Genomic DNA, 15,225 nt, shown 5'->3' with positions numbered 1-15,225 from the left:
AGTATTTCCTTTATTAAATGGTTCTTGCTTTGATTATATGCATTTATTATCTTCATCAAGAATGTAATAGTGGGATAATTTAAAATGGGATAATAGTACTTTATTGCATTTTTTAAGAGAACAAAATAAAGTGGTTGCTTTTATAAATGGATTCACTGCTTGCTTGTTTCAACTAATTTTGCTTAATATTGCTCACAATTACATTGAAATGAAATATTGTTGCTATAAAATCAGAAACAGACTTTTATAGATTCAAATAATTATTTACCTACTAATTTAATGATTTTAGCAAAGGTAATATTGAGTGTAGGTAAGTAAAGCATTCAAACAAACTAGAAAAGAAAAAAGAATGCATATATGAATATTCTAACCCCACCCCTAAGAAGTTCAGAAAATATCTTTTATTTTATATTGATATGATCTTCAGATTTTCTATTTTTTATACCTTTTATTGTACGCAGCGGTTTTGTAATGAACTTATCAAATTCTTTCACAGACTGTCTGCTGATTAATGTCCTTCATATAAAGATATGTAGTAATGTGTTGAAAGAAGAAACAAGTCTACTCCAGCTATCACAAATCTGACCAAGGGAAGCTTATAAATTTCCTCTATTCCACACATGGTGCCAGTTTAGTAAATCTTTTAGAAAAAAAATAAAGAAAACTGTACACTCTTATGGCGCTAGGCACATAAATCAAATAAGTTACCGGTACTTTACTTTTTTTACTTTTTTATTTTCTGCTAATATTAAAGATCATTTTTTCCATATTCTTTTCTTTTACAATTCTTACCTTTTCAAATGATATGGCATTGATCTTACTGTATAGTATAATTAGTTTAGTAAGCATGGATACGTGCAACATATATCAGATTAATGCTCATTGTTTTTAAGTGTTTTTAAGCATTGTTGTGATCCGCCCCGAGTCTACGGAGAGGGGCGGCATACAAATCTAATAAATTGAATTGAATTGAAGTGTCATCATTAGCATTGTTAAACTTGATAACATATACTATTTTTAAAACAATTACACCACTCCTGATGTCAACATATCCAGAAAATCTTACCAACATTGTTTAAATTAACTGCCTTTTTACTGTAGGTAACATGTACTTCACCACTTTCACTGGTTCCACTACACTTTCAGAAGCAAATTAATATACCATACCATTAGCAATTAAACAAAAACTTCTGACATCAGTCAGCTGATATCAGATATGGTTTTACTTTTATTTTACATGTACATTCAACATTTCTGAGACATGTAACAGGACCTATGTGCACAAACCAAAATATTCCATATTGTTTCTTATATATATCAAATTGTTTTTAATATTTTAAACTCTGAAGACCTTCTCACAATACTGCATGTAGAAAGATGAAAAATATGCCAATTGTGATCAAAGAACTCTACAGAAGAACGAAAGATTTATGAAAATGGCTGAATTATCTAAATTTAGACTTTAAGCAGAAAGGCAAGAGGTCACAGCCCAGTCTATAAATATCATAGTAACAATATATCATCTGTATTATTCAGTAAGCTAAAAACAGAAGAAAGAACAGTAGCTCCAAACATTAAGGAAAAAAAATAACGATGAGACTAATTGGTAATAAAATATATGCATTCTTGGCATGGAATCAGTGCTGATATATGAACAAACTGATTCACAACTAGCAGCATAATTTTTAGAATCAAATCTATGGAACGATCTCAATTCTTCAGTATTTTTAACAGGGCAATAATAAATTTGACTTGATATTTACCTTTAAGAAATACAATAATTATTTCACAATGCAATGCATTGAAGTTATTTTTACAAGACAATATTATTTTCATAAAGACTATGGAATCTAAGTGAATCCCATTCTTTGCTTGGGTCTTTAGCCACTCGGTTTTATTTAACCTAACCTACAGAATATATCATAGGTACTATCATTGGAAAAACCTGAAGGACACAGCATTGTGTATGCTGCATTTATTCTAATAAAACAGATAGGCAGTTGAGTGATTATGCCAATAAATCTAGTAGCAAAGTTTTTATTTTTGTGTTAATAAACAAAATCATTACTATTTTAAGAGGACAGACATTTCTAGAGATCAGGAATGCAAGAAGAAGCTTGTTCTTTCAGAAAGAAGGCTGCTTGGCTTAACAAAATATGACTGAAGGTGATTTAGAAAAAAATAAACTTTCATTTCATTACAAAATAATTATGTGCCTCTACGTTACTATTTATAGCAACTGTTAATGATGACACTATTAACCAAGGGAAACTTACTGAAATACTTCCATCTAGATCAGGGGTAGGGAACGTTGGCTCTTCTATGACTTGTGGACTTCAACTCCCAGAATTCCTGAGCCAATCATGCTAGCTCAGGAATTCTGGGAGTTGAAGTCCACAAGTCACAGAAGAGCCAACGTTCCCTACCCCTGATCTAGATCAATACATGCCACATTTTTCTTCAGCAAGTAATAATTATCCATCAGAAGAATTCTTAATCAATATTCTAAGTTTATAACAAGAGATTTGTGTTTCTAAGTCATAAGATACATAGAACCCTTGTTTCATTATTTTTAAAAGGGAGAGAAAGCACACATATGAATTTAACAAATGAATCTCTTACTTAATAAATATAACTGGTAGTTAGAAGAATTGTTAAATATCACAAAAGCAAATCAAGATGTCCTTATATATTAAAGCAATGCTTTCTGCCATATTAAGATAGAATTTATTTTAAATATCAGGAATAAATGCAAATCTATCTAAAATATTATGTTCATTTTTTAAAGAAAATGTGAAAATACTTATAATTAAGTCAACAATATAAAATGAGAAATGAAATTTGTTTCAAGAACTTTATTTGTGCAAATATTCCTATTCAGAAGTTTCTTTTTCTTTCTCTCTCTCTCTCTGCTCTCTGTCTCTCTCTCTGTCTCTATAACAAATTGGCTGCAGAAGGTAAGCTTAGCCTTATAAACCAATCTAATATATAAGAAAAGGTTAAAGGGCATACAAAAAATCACTACTTCACTGAAAAAAAATCTGACATCCAATTTTCAAGCTGATTTATCAGTAGAAAGCTAAAATTGATAGTTGCCACTGGTAGGTAGGTAGCTGTCTGAAAAGCTGCTATAAAGCCTGTAGTTTTGATTTAGCCACATAGATCAATATAAACCTATACTGTTTCAATTTTACAAATATTGATTTTCTGATATAACTTCAGGAAAAGAACATATATCATCCAGCTTACGGAAAAATAATCTTGAAATTTATTTCATAAACTTTCATTCAAAAAGGTTATTAAAAGATATGTGAAATACAGTAAGAGAAAGAGTCACTGCTAAAATAGAATGGAATGGAAAAAAACTGGCCATATAGCCAGGATGCTCAGCTTTGAGATTTTATTCTTCCCACCCCCATCTGTCCCATTCTAATTGGACATGTATATTACCTTAGTTGTGAAGCATTCATCTAATATTTCTATTTATCTCTACCCACTCCATCATTCCATGCCTGAAAATTACTTTATCGTATTTCATGACAAATAACCATCATTTGCTGAAGAAAAGAAGATGCTGTCATAAAGATGAAGAGCAGGATATGTTTTCTATAATGCTTTAATGTATGTTTAAAATATATTTTCTAAATAAGCTTTAGTAGCTAATTTTTTTAAAAAAAATACTTTGGATTCTTTTTAAAAAAATGTTTTAAAATCTTATTTTAAATAAAGCAATAAATAATTCCAAATGTTGATGCCAGAACTATTCTTTGTTCTTTGTCTGTAATTTGAGACCTCTGAATTGAGAGCCTTAGAATGACACCAATCAGAAATATTAAAATTTAACCTATAAAAGTTATAGCAAAATCACATATTCCATTATAAATTATAGGATTCTCAAGTTAATAATGTCCTAATACTATGATGTAGATTAATTTCCTGTTCTGCCATACAAAAATGTACATACATTGTTAAAAAGTGTATGTTTGTACATTTTTAGAAGAATGCTATCAATTAATATCAAGGTTTTTAAAAAAATCATTGAATAATAAAGAGAAAGAAATGTACTTTTTTGTACTTCTCCTTTCCTGCCCTATACCTATTTCCTTCAGTTCAAGAGATTTCCTTGTGAAAAAAGAGGCTAGGATGTTGCTATGAACATAAATTAGATGTGCAGCAGCTTAGTTGGGTGAAATTTATTTATTAATCAGATTTCTATGCCGCCCTTCTCCTGAGACTCAAACAAAATTTAAACAAAATTTAACTATAATAACATAGAAACATAGAAGTCTGACGGCAGAAAAAGACCTCATGGTCCATCTAGTCTGCCCTTATACTATTTTCTGAATTTTATCTTAGGATGGATATATGTTTATCCCAGGCATGTTTAAATTCAGTTACTGTGGATTTACCAACCACGTCTGCTGGAAGTTTGTTCCAAGGATCTACTACTCTTTCAGTAAAATAATATTTTCTCATGTTGCTTTTGATCTTTCCCCCAACTAACTTCAGATTGTGTCCCCTTGTTCTTGTGTTCGCTTTCCTATTAAAAACACTTCCCTCCTGAACCTTATTTAACCCTTTAATATATTTAAATGTTTCGATCATGTCCCCCCTTTTCCTTCTGTCCTCCAGACTATACAGATTGAGTTCATTAAGTCTTTCCTGATACGTTTTATGCTTAAGACCTTCCACCATTGTTGTAGCCCGTCTTTGGACCCGTTCAATTTTGTCAATATCTTTTTGTAGGTGAGGTCTCCAGAACTGAACACAGTATTCCAAATGTGGTCTCACCAGCATTCTATATAGCAGGATCATAATCTCCCTCTTCCTGCTTGTTATACCTCTAGCTATGCAGCCAAGCATCCTACTTGCTTTCCCTACTGCCTGACTGCACTTTTCACCCATTTTGAGACTGTCAGAAAACACTACCCCTAAATCCTTTTCTTTTGAAGTATTTGCTAACACAGAACTGCCAATACAATACTCAGATTGAGGATTCCTTTTCCCCAAGTGCATTATTTTACATTTGGAAACATTAAACTGCAGTTTCCATTGCTTTGACCTATAGTTAAATAAATTTAACTATAATAAATCGATTGCACTGGAGTTAGAAAAACACTTCTCCAGCAACATTTTTCATTCACATAAATGGAGCGGAAGCAGCATCCACGTATGAATATATAAAATTGTAGTTTTCAGTATATGTTGCTCTCAGTGAAGAGAGATCAGCATACAGATGTGAACACTTGTCAGACAGAATCAGAGTTATTAAAATTTCTATTACATGCTGGACCAAGGACATGGATGTCAAATGGTTCAAGGGAAGCATGACAGAATTGTTGCTTGATAACCGGGCAGGATAGTTGCACACTACCTCAGCTGCAATGACTGCCCGTCCCAATTTATTATTCTCTCAGGCAAGAATCAGGACTGTTGTGAACTTGATAGTAGAGGAGGAGAAATATTTTATTCAAGCGCTATCACACAAACAGAAAATGATTCTGATCTTCATATGCCCTATCTTTTACATGCTTTATTTTTATATAAGAAATGAAATATGAACTTTTGTGGCTTGGCCCAAAACTGATTTTAAATAAATACATACTGGAGTCAATGCTTCTTAACGTTATTATGGTTAATTATAGCTAACTATTGTGATCCAGTTCTATTACTATTACTTCTGAGTAGCAAATAGTGCAACAGAGGCAAATGAAACTCTATATATTAATGTCTTCACATAGGAAAAAAAATGATATCCTGGATTCATGTTATCTAAAGCTATAAAGATTCCACCTATGACTAAAAGGAATTAAATTTACAGTTATAGTAAAAGGTAGGAAAAACATACAAGATGCCTTACTGTATGAAATCGCATGTAACAAACACATGAACAAATTTACAAAGTAAGAGAACTTTAAATAAAATGATCATACTAAAATATGTTAAAAAGTTTCAATTAAGTTTGAAAATTAAGTATTAAAGTTTGGTTTAGTGACTAAGGTATCAGGCTGGAAATCAGATCTACTTCTGCTTTAGGCATGAAAGCTGGCTAGGTGAGTTTGGACCAGCACAACCCAACTCATCGGGCAGTAGTTGTGTAAAAACGCAAGAGAATATTAGGTATGTTCACTGCCTGAGTTATTTGTAAAAACAATAAAGGTGGGATTAATAACTAAACATTAAACAGAGAAGGGTCTCTACATAGATAATATAAATATCTATAGCTTATGTAATTTATAGGCAAATTTGTTGCAGATAAGATCCTGATTGAGGCAGCAAGTTGATATCATGCTTATTTTATATAACATTATGTAAAATATTTTTTCTCTCCAGACAACATTAAATTAAACCAACAATCGCAAAAAGCTTATCACATGTTCTCACAGAAAAATGAAGAAAGTAATGAGCTCATTGGGTTAGTATAAAGGCTGAGAAAGAAATAGTGAAAGCTGAATGAGTACTTTACAATTCAGTTAAATTCCAGATTATGCTTACAACGTAATAATTGCATGAACAGGAATTGATTCCAGTTATTTTTATCATAAATGCTCACATCCATTCAAAATACCAGATCCGAAGCATATAATTAACAACATGCCTATAATAATTAATTAACAACATACCTATATGAAACAGCTCCCCACGCACCATGCTTATTAGTAAGAATATTCAATATTTTCTGCTTTAACTGATTTGCTGTAACGTGATCACGATGCTTGGCTGCACTGATAAGATGATCACACATCTTCTCCTCTTCTCTTCTATCAGCAGCATATTGGGCACATTGAGACTAAAAAAGGAAGTGAGGTTTATGATTTCATTAGGCAAATAACTTAAGCTTGTTTTACTTTCTTTAAATTTTTCTTTTAAAGAAATCATTGAAACTATGCATAAACAATAAAATTATTTATTCCTAAACTTGAAGATATTTACTTACTTACTTACTTACTTACTTACTTACTTACTTACTTACTTACACACACACACACACACACACACACACACACACACACACACACTTATATGTCTTCCCAAGCTTGCTTGACTCTGCTGGTATACAACAATCCAATGAAACAGCAAAGAGATAAACCAGTGATTATCTAAAACCATTATATAATAATCATTAAAAAGCATTAAGTATAAAAACAAAAACAAAACAAAGAAATCAATAGGCGGAGAAATATTAACAGTAAGGGTGATACCTCACTAGGTTATCCATCCTATGTACTTCCCACTCCTTCTGGCATAACCAAGAGTGATGAGGCTAACCTCATCCTTCGGAAAAGATACCAAATGTGGGTGCCATGACAAAACAGGTGGAATGCCTGGGGCTCAACAAATGAATCTCCCTAGGCAACATATCTGATAACATGCCCATTATTTGGATCTGGTGGGAGGGGAGAGGAACCAGTCCTATGCCATGTACAGTTTCATAGATCAACCTCTGAACAACCTTGAATTCAACCTGGAAACACACTGGTAACCAGCTCTTATAGCAGAAGTGCAACATGTGCTTTACCCAAGACAAGATATACTATACATATCCAAAAATGGGTACACGTGAAAAATATTCATGATTGTCCCAAGGATTTCTGTGTCAGCAACATAGCACACAATTCCCAATGACTCTTCAAAGATGCTTTTTGATAGAGAGCAAGGAAAAGGGGAGTATTGTTTTTAAAACACACAAACGCAATTCTACACACATACTGTATATAAAAAGTGTTTTATTATATATATTAACATATTTTAAATATATAAAATATTTTGACAAAAAATAACCATTTTTCACACAGCATCCTTATGATCATGCGGTAAAAATTTGGATGGTTGGCAAATGGTTCACATATATGACACTTATGCAGTGTCCAGGATCGTATGACCATCTTTTGTGACATTCTGACAAGCAAAATCAATGAGAAGCCAGATTCACTTAACAAACCTAACTAGCTTAACAACTGCAGTGATTCATTTCACAACTGTGACAAGAAAGGGCGTAAAATGGACAAAATACACTTAACAACTGTCTCACTTAGCAACATAAATTTTGGGTCAATTGTGGGTCATAAGTCAAGGACTACCTGTACTTGTTTTTGCCTTCCCATTATTTCTAAATGTGAGCAATATACATGTCGCTTTTGTATCAAACTTTTATATCTATCAGTTCTTGTTCCCAATACTGTTCAAGTCTGAACTTCTAATTTTAAATATTATGTTACAAACATGTAAAATAAGTGCATTTATTCAGTAGTTTGAACATTCTTTAGTCTTGATCATTTATTGGAATTAGAATATAAATACATCTTAGCCACATCCATGATTTTTTTTATACCTGCTTATCAATCATGTGTAGCAATTTTACTGCACCGTTGTGTTAGACTTTTAAGGAGTTGCACTAGTATTTCGACAAATCCTGCAGCTTTGTGGATAATATTGATATGAATTAACATTATAATGCATACCGTATTTTTCGGAGTATAAGACACACTTTTTTGCCCCCTAAAAGAGGGTGGAAATTTTAGTGCATCTTACACACTATACACAGCCACTTTTGGCCTCCCAAAGGCCCTCCCATGCATCCCATTTTTGCAAAAAAAATAGGCCCGTTTTTCATAAAAACAGAGTGCACAGAGAATTTGGGAGGTCTGCAGGATGCTTCTGGGGACCAGGGAAGAAACAAACTTGTATTTCTTACTTGCCTCTTCAAAATCTGGGTGCATCTTATAGTCCGAAAAATATGGTACATTTGTAAATGGGGTAAACAAATTGTATTGTAGATTATACAAGTAAATCTTGATATATTTTCCATTAAATTTCAAATGTATAGAATACTAAATTATACGCAGTGAACATGTAGGAATTGAGGGGGGAAATGGAAGGAAGAGGTGATAGAAAGAAAATGGATTATTGTCATCACATGGCCCTTTTGAGAATGTGTTTGATTCTCACATTCTCCATCTGTTTGATATCATTCGTTTGATATCATTGAAAAGCATTCTCCATCTGTTTGATATCATTCAAGGCTATTCATATTAATTTGAAATATATTTTGTTTTCTAATATGAAAAAGCATAAAAACTACATGTTTGAATAATGTCAAACCATTGCACATTTCTCCATCGGGATAGACATATGTTTTAGTTAAATGTATTTTAAGACCATTAGACATCAAAGGGTTAATTAATTTTTCAATTTACCTATTTGTAAAAAGAAACACCAATTAGTACAATAATACTGTTCAGTAATGAGGTTAATATTTCATCAGCTTATTAGACAGCTAAATCAAATTTTCATTTTTCATTCTGAGCAATTATAGAAGTTAACAGAATGAATGGATATTAACTGTGAAATAGGCTTTTTAGAGGAAATGGACTAACGAGGAAATAAAATTTTCTTATCCTTCTTATGTTAAAGAAGAATTACATATTGTTTCATTGTTTTCAAATATGGAGGGGGCAAGGCAGTCTAATTATGACAATGGGCAAGCAGCTCTGAAACTATGCTATTGTATTCTATTTTATCTTTCAACTTGCATACGCACACACACTATTCTGTGGAGCACTTTTTTGTTTTCTTTTTTTGAGGTCAAGAGATTGTGTTGAGTGATTCAAAATATTTGCTATTTGTATGCTGAAATTCTATTTTTAATTTTTATAAAAAGCTTTTTTGTTTATTATGCAATGGTAATATTTTTAAAAGTGAAGGACTTACATTTTTAAAGAAACTCATGCTTCAGAAATGTCTTTGTTTGCTCACTAGAAAATTGACTTAAGATTTCCCCTTAAGGGAATTTGATTAATATTCTAAATTGTGTTTGCTAACTGAAGCTGGAATCTAATTGAATATTCTCATTTTGTCTACGTTTCTGACAGATCTTATACTGCAATAAATTCTTCAAAGGGCAGATAACTCAATCTTCTACTGTCATCTTAAGTTTACTGCAGAATGCTCTGATAAATATCAAATGTTCTTTGCCACTGAAGCTGTATGAAACTTCAGTGTGGCATACACTTCATTGCAAATGTGATATTTAAAATTTAAATTCAAAATATTTAGAATATATTTGATAAGATTCTAAGTTTGCAATGTATGGTATGTGTATGTGTGTTTACACAAATACATATATACATATACACACACATATATGAATGAAATGTAAGTCAAAGATCTGTTTTTAATCTATGCAAAAAAAAAAAGTAGCAAGACTGACTTGTAGTTTAAGTAATAGCAAAAGAGACAGACAGTTCTTCCATCCTACCAATGATGATAAACTGTTATTTGCCAAAATTTACAGAATATAATTAAAAAAAGAGGAAAGACAACAAAATACAATACTGTATATGTTGTGCCAACTCCCAAGGATAAATAGATAGGAATCTAAATAGTAAGGTTTCCCTAATGACTGGTAAAGATTGAGTGAGTGAGTGAGTAAGTGAGTGAATTCATTCATTCATTCATTCATTCATTCATTCATTCATTCATTCATTCATTCATTCATTTCTATCTGAACTTTAATCATGGGCATTTAAATATAATTATACATTTTAAATTTTCTTTACAGTCCAATGGAATGAGACCAAAACTGATGTGATGGGGAGAAGTAGAAAAGAATTTGAAACACGAATTAAACCAGAGACACTAGGTAAAAACATTCCAGGAAACAAAAAACACAATTGTACAGGACAGATAGTATATTGGAATGCTGCTGATCTTTCCATTCCAGATTAAGTTACCCAGACAAGTGTATTTACAAATCCACAGGATATACTTAAAAAATAATATAGAATATAAACAAAAAATGCATTGTTGCCATTGAAATCAGTTGTCACAATTATCCTATTGCTTTCAAAAAGACCCAGTTTCAAATTACATAGTTTGGATTCAACTCCTGTTTTTCTCAAATACAGTGATACCTTGTCTTACAAACTTAATTGGTTCTTAAGGTGAAAAGTTTGTAAGACGAAACAATGTTTCCCATAGGAATCAATGGAAAAGCGATTAATGCGTGCAAGCCCAAAATTCACCCCTTTTGCCAGCCGAAGCACCCGTTTTTGCACTGCTGGGATTCCCCTGAGGCTCCCCTCCATAGGAAACCCCACCTCCGGACCTCTGTGTTTTTGCAATGCTGCGATTTCACTGAGGCTCCCCTCGCTGGGAAACCCCACCTCTGGACCTCCGTTGCCAGCGAAGTGCCCGTTTTTGCGCTGCTGGGATTCTCCTGCTGGGATTCCCTTGCAGCATCACAAAAACACGGAAGTCCGGAGGTGGGGTTTCCCATGGAGGGGAGCCTCAGCAGCGCAAAAATGGGTGCTTCGCTGGCAACGGAAGTCCGGAGGTGGGGCATCCCAGCGGCAGCGGTGGGTTTGTAAGGTGAAAATAGTTTGTAAGAGGCAAAAAAATCTTAAACCCTGGGTTTGTATCTCGAAAAGTTTGTATGACGAGGCATTTGTAAGATGAGGTATCACTTTATTGAGAACCTTCTTAAATTGTTTGTTGTGGGAAAGAGAGATTTCTGCTATGTTTGCATATTAAAAACCTGTATTACAAGACATTAGATTGATAGCATAATTTAATAATTCGCAGGGGACAAAAGCTTTAATCAAAAGGGATGGGTGGATTAGGAATCACAAAATCAAATTAAGTCCAGATAAGTTCACAGTTCCTAAGGAATCTCATTTGGCCTTTGCAGTGAAGGGCTACCCAAATTTTTACTACCACACTGTGGGTGTGGCTTATGCAGGACGCCCTGCATTTTCTTCAACATATTTCAGTGCAAATTTGGTGCTCTGGAGTGGAGCTCCATTTTCGCTACAACACTGCATTTCCCCCCCCCCCACTGCCACTGTCCGGGCAGTAGCTCACCCCTGGGACTTTGCAAGTTGAAGTCTGGGTGATATGTATCTGTGTGAGCTATTTAAGAATCCTGTGGAGGACAGAAAATGATCACAGACCATATAGCCCTGAATGTGGTTCCTGCATATTGTTTTTGAGTTTCTCAGGACTGTTGTTTAGCATCTCAGGAACTATTATGGCATAAATGCAATTTGTTTGCCTTGGACAATCTTTATATCATGTACACTGATGAGCAAAAAGCATATTCCTCAGCTTGGCATAATCAACAGACTCAAAGACTTCCTGAAATTAATGAAATGCATACTGTTTTGGGGATATTTTACGGTTTATTAAATTATTGAGTGTACATTCATAACAATATGTTCTTCCTCATTTTTTTTTTCTAAAGCTTGAACATTTTTCTAAAGCTTGAACATCTGGCATCTCCCTTTCCATATAGGAGGGTAAACAATGTTGAAGATAAGCCTTAAGTATTATTTTATCAAGATGTGAATTTAAGAATATTGTATAATATCCGAGTCTTCGGAGAGGGGCGGCATACAAATCTAAGTAATAAATAAATAAATAAATAAATATATAAATAATAGTTTGCACACTCGGCTTCAGTATTCTTTCTTTCATACTGGAATGCAGATTTATTTCCTCCAGTCTGTTGGACCCAGTGTCATCTTACCGATTTGCTGGTATAGTTTGATTAAAGTCTTTAGTCTTCTTTCTACTTTAGGTAGCTATTCACCAATTCCTGTAGCCTTCTAATTTGGTAATGATGAAAGCGCTAACAGCTTCAAATATGAGAAGTTCTTGTAAGTAGGGAATATCTTCTAACACATTTAAAACGTTGAAATTTCTATTACATACTATTTCAGTATTCTGTCTTTCTTTAATCTCCTTTGAATCATTTACTATACTCCTTTGAATCATTTACTATAAGTCCATTGGTGTAAATTTGAAGCAAAAACCCCTTTCTGGGTTCAGAAATCTTTTGAGAAACTTGTCTCATTTTTTGTATCCGTTTTCATCTTCAGAGTTATTACAAATGTCATTATAATACTGCTTCTTTTTTAAGAGCTCCCTGAAATTATGTGTTCTTTCCTGGAAATTTTGTCTTTCTTGGCTTTAGTACCTCTTCGTGGCAATTTCCATCATTTGTTCTAACATCCAGTTCGCTGCTTCTCTTTCTTAGGTTTCAACAATACCTGAAAAGATTCCTCCTTTATACATGTTCACATGTCCTGTCAATTGAAACTTGAATTTGTAAAACTCATCAAAAAACTTGTTCTGTTGGTTTGAGCATAAATGTGAATCCCAGCGACCGGTCAGGTCCCACAGAGTTGGCCTTCTCCAGGTCCCGTCGACTAAACAATGTAATTTGGCGGGAGCCAGGAGAAGAGCCTTCTCTGTGGCGGCCCCGACCCTCTGGAACCAGCTCCCCCAGATATCAGAGTTGCCCCCACCCTCCTTGCCTTTCGCAAGCTCCTTAAAACCCACCTCTGTCGTCAGGCATGGGGGAATTGAAATTTATTCCCTTCCCCCTAGGCTTATAGAATGTATACATGGTATGCTTGTTTGTATGATTGGTCTCTTAAAATGGGGTTTTTTAGATTATTTTTTAATATTAGATTTGTTACATTGTTTTCTTTATTGTTGTTAGCCGCCCCGAGTCTTCGGAGAGGGGCGGCATACAAATCTAATAAATAAATAAATAAATAAATAAAATAAACTGCCATTTATTGCCAGGATTGCCCATTGTCTAATTGTTCAGTTATTGATAGCATTGTAGCCAAATAATATTCGTGCCATGCCCTTGCTGATTATACTGTTCCTTGTTGTTCATGATTCGAGTAGTAAACAGTAAAATACTGGAAGTGTCCAATATCCATTTCAATTTGCTCGTGTCTGTCAATGTGTATTCAATTCATTTCACCCTTCATTATATTGAACTTTCTCAAGTTTATGCTTGTATTTCATGTTCCCACTGTAATTCTATCTTTACATCTTTGGATTTTCTTTTCCTGCATGGAAATCTCAGCAACAGACATCTGGAACACTTTAAACTACCCACATCATAAACACCATTATATTCAAAAAGATCCTCAGTTTTCCCTCAGTAGTAAGTCAGCCTTTCTATTAATGTGGTTTTCTTGGTAAAATACAGGAGCAGTTTACCAATGCTTTTCCCCACATAGTATAACATTATTCCTTTTCTGTATCTTCCACCCAGTGAAGGGCTAGCAAAAATTTTACTACCACATGGTGGGCGTGGCTTATGCAGGATTCCCTGCATTTTCTTTCATCTTTCAATTATTATTATTATTATTATTATTATTATTATTATTATTATTATTATTATTATTATTTATTGGATTTGTATGCCGCCCCTCTCCGCAGACTCGGGGTGGCTAACAACAGCAATAAAACAATATATAACAAAATCCAATACTAAAAACAGTTAAAAGCCCATTATATAAAAACCAATTATACATACAGACATACCATGCATAAAATTGTAAAGGCCTAGGGGGAAAGTATATCTCAGTTCCCCCATGCCTGGTGGCAGAGGTGGGATTTAAGCAACTTTCGAAAGGCAAGGAGGGTGGGGGCAATTCTAATCTCTGGGGGGAGTTGGTTCCAGAGGGCCGGGGCCGCCACAGAGAAGGCTCTTCCTCTGGGTCCTGCCAAGCGACATTGTTTGGTTGATGGGACCCGGAGAAGACCCACTCTGTGGGACCTGACTGGTCGCTGAGATTCGTGCAGCAGAAGGCGGTCCCTGAGGTAATCTGGTCCGGTGCCATGAAGGACTTTATAGGTCATAACCAACACTTTGAATTGTGACCAGAAACTGATCGGCAACCAATGCAGATTGCAGAGTGTTGGTGTAACATGGGCATATTTGGGAAAGCCCATGATTGCTCTCGCAGCTGCATTCTGCACGATCTGAAGTTTCCGAACATTTTTCAAAGGTAGCCCCATGTAGAGAGCGTTACAGTAGTCGAGCCTCGAGGTGATGAGGGCATGAGTGACTGTGAGCAGTGACTCCCGGTCCAAATAGGGTCACAACTGGTGTACCAGGCGAACCTGGGCGAACGCCCCCCTTGCCACATCTGAAAGTGCAAATTGGATGATCTGGGGTGGAGCTCCATTTTCGCTACCCCACTGCATCCCCTCCCCCCGGTCCGGGCAGTAGCCCACTCCTACTTCCACCTCTAATGTTCTCCTACATAACTGGTGCCCAATTTAGATATGTATTTACCTAAAGCAGGCAGCTAAGGTTGACCTTCACACCTTGTATTACTCTGCATGAGAACACACACACACACACACACACACACACACACACACACACACTGAGAATATACATTTTCAATATATGTT

The 15,225-nt window shown here is 34.4% G+C and overlaps 1 protein-coding gene across 5 annotated transcripts in view; it reads right to left on the bottom strand.

Annotated features, from left to right (window-relative positions):
• Positions 1-15,225, bottom strand: part of NBEA (neurobeachin) — a 428,967-nt gene that overhangs the window by 236,580 nt on the left and 177,162 nt on the right. For all 5 annotated transcript variants that reach the window (XM_070749903.1, XM_070749906.1, XM_070749905.1 and 2 more), the window contains one exon: positions 6,624-6,790. In XM_070749903.1, coding sequence (XP_070606004.1) covers positions 6,624-6,790 — 167 coding nt within the window. The remainder of the gene's footprint in view (positions 1-6,623; positions 6,791-15,225) is intronic.

The sequence above is a fragment of the Erythrolamprus reginae genome, chromosome 4 (assembly GCF_031021105.1).
Source record: "Erythrolamprus reginae isolate rEryReg1 chromosome 4, rEryReg1.hap1, whole genome shotgun sequence".
Lineage (NCBI taxonomy): Eukaryota > Metazoa > Chordata > Lepidosauria > Squamata > Dipsadidae > Erythrolamprus > Erythrolamprus reginae.
This window is presented reverse-complemented; position numbering and strand designations above follow the sequence as displayed.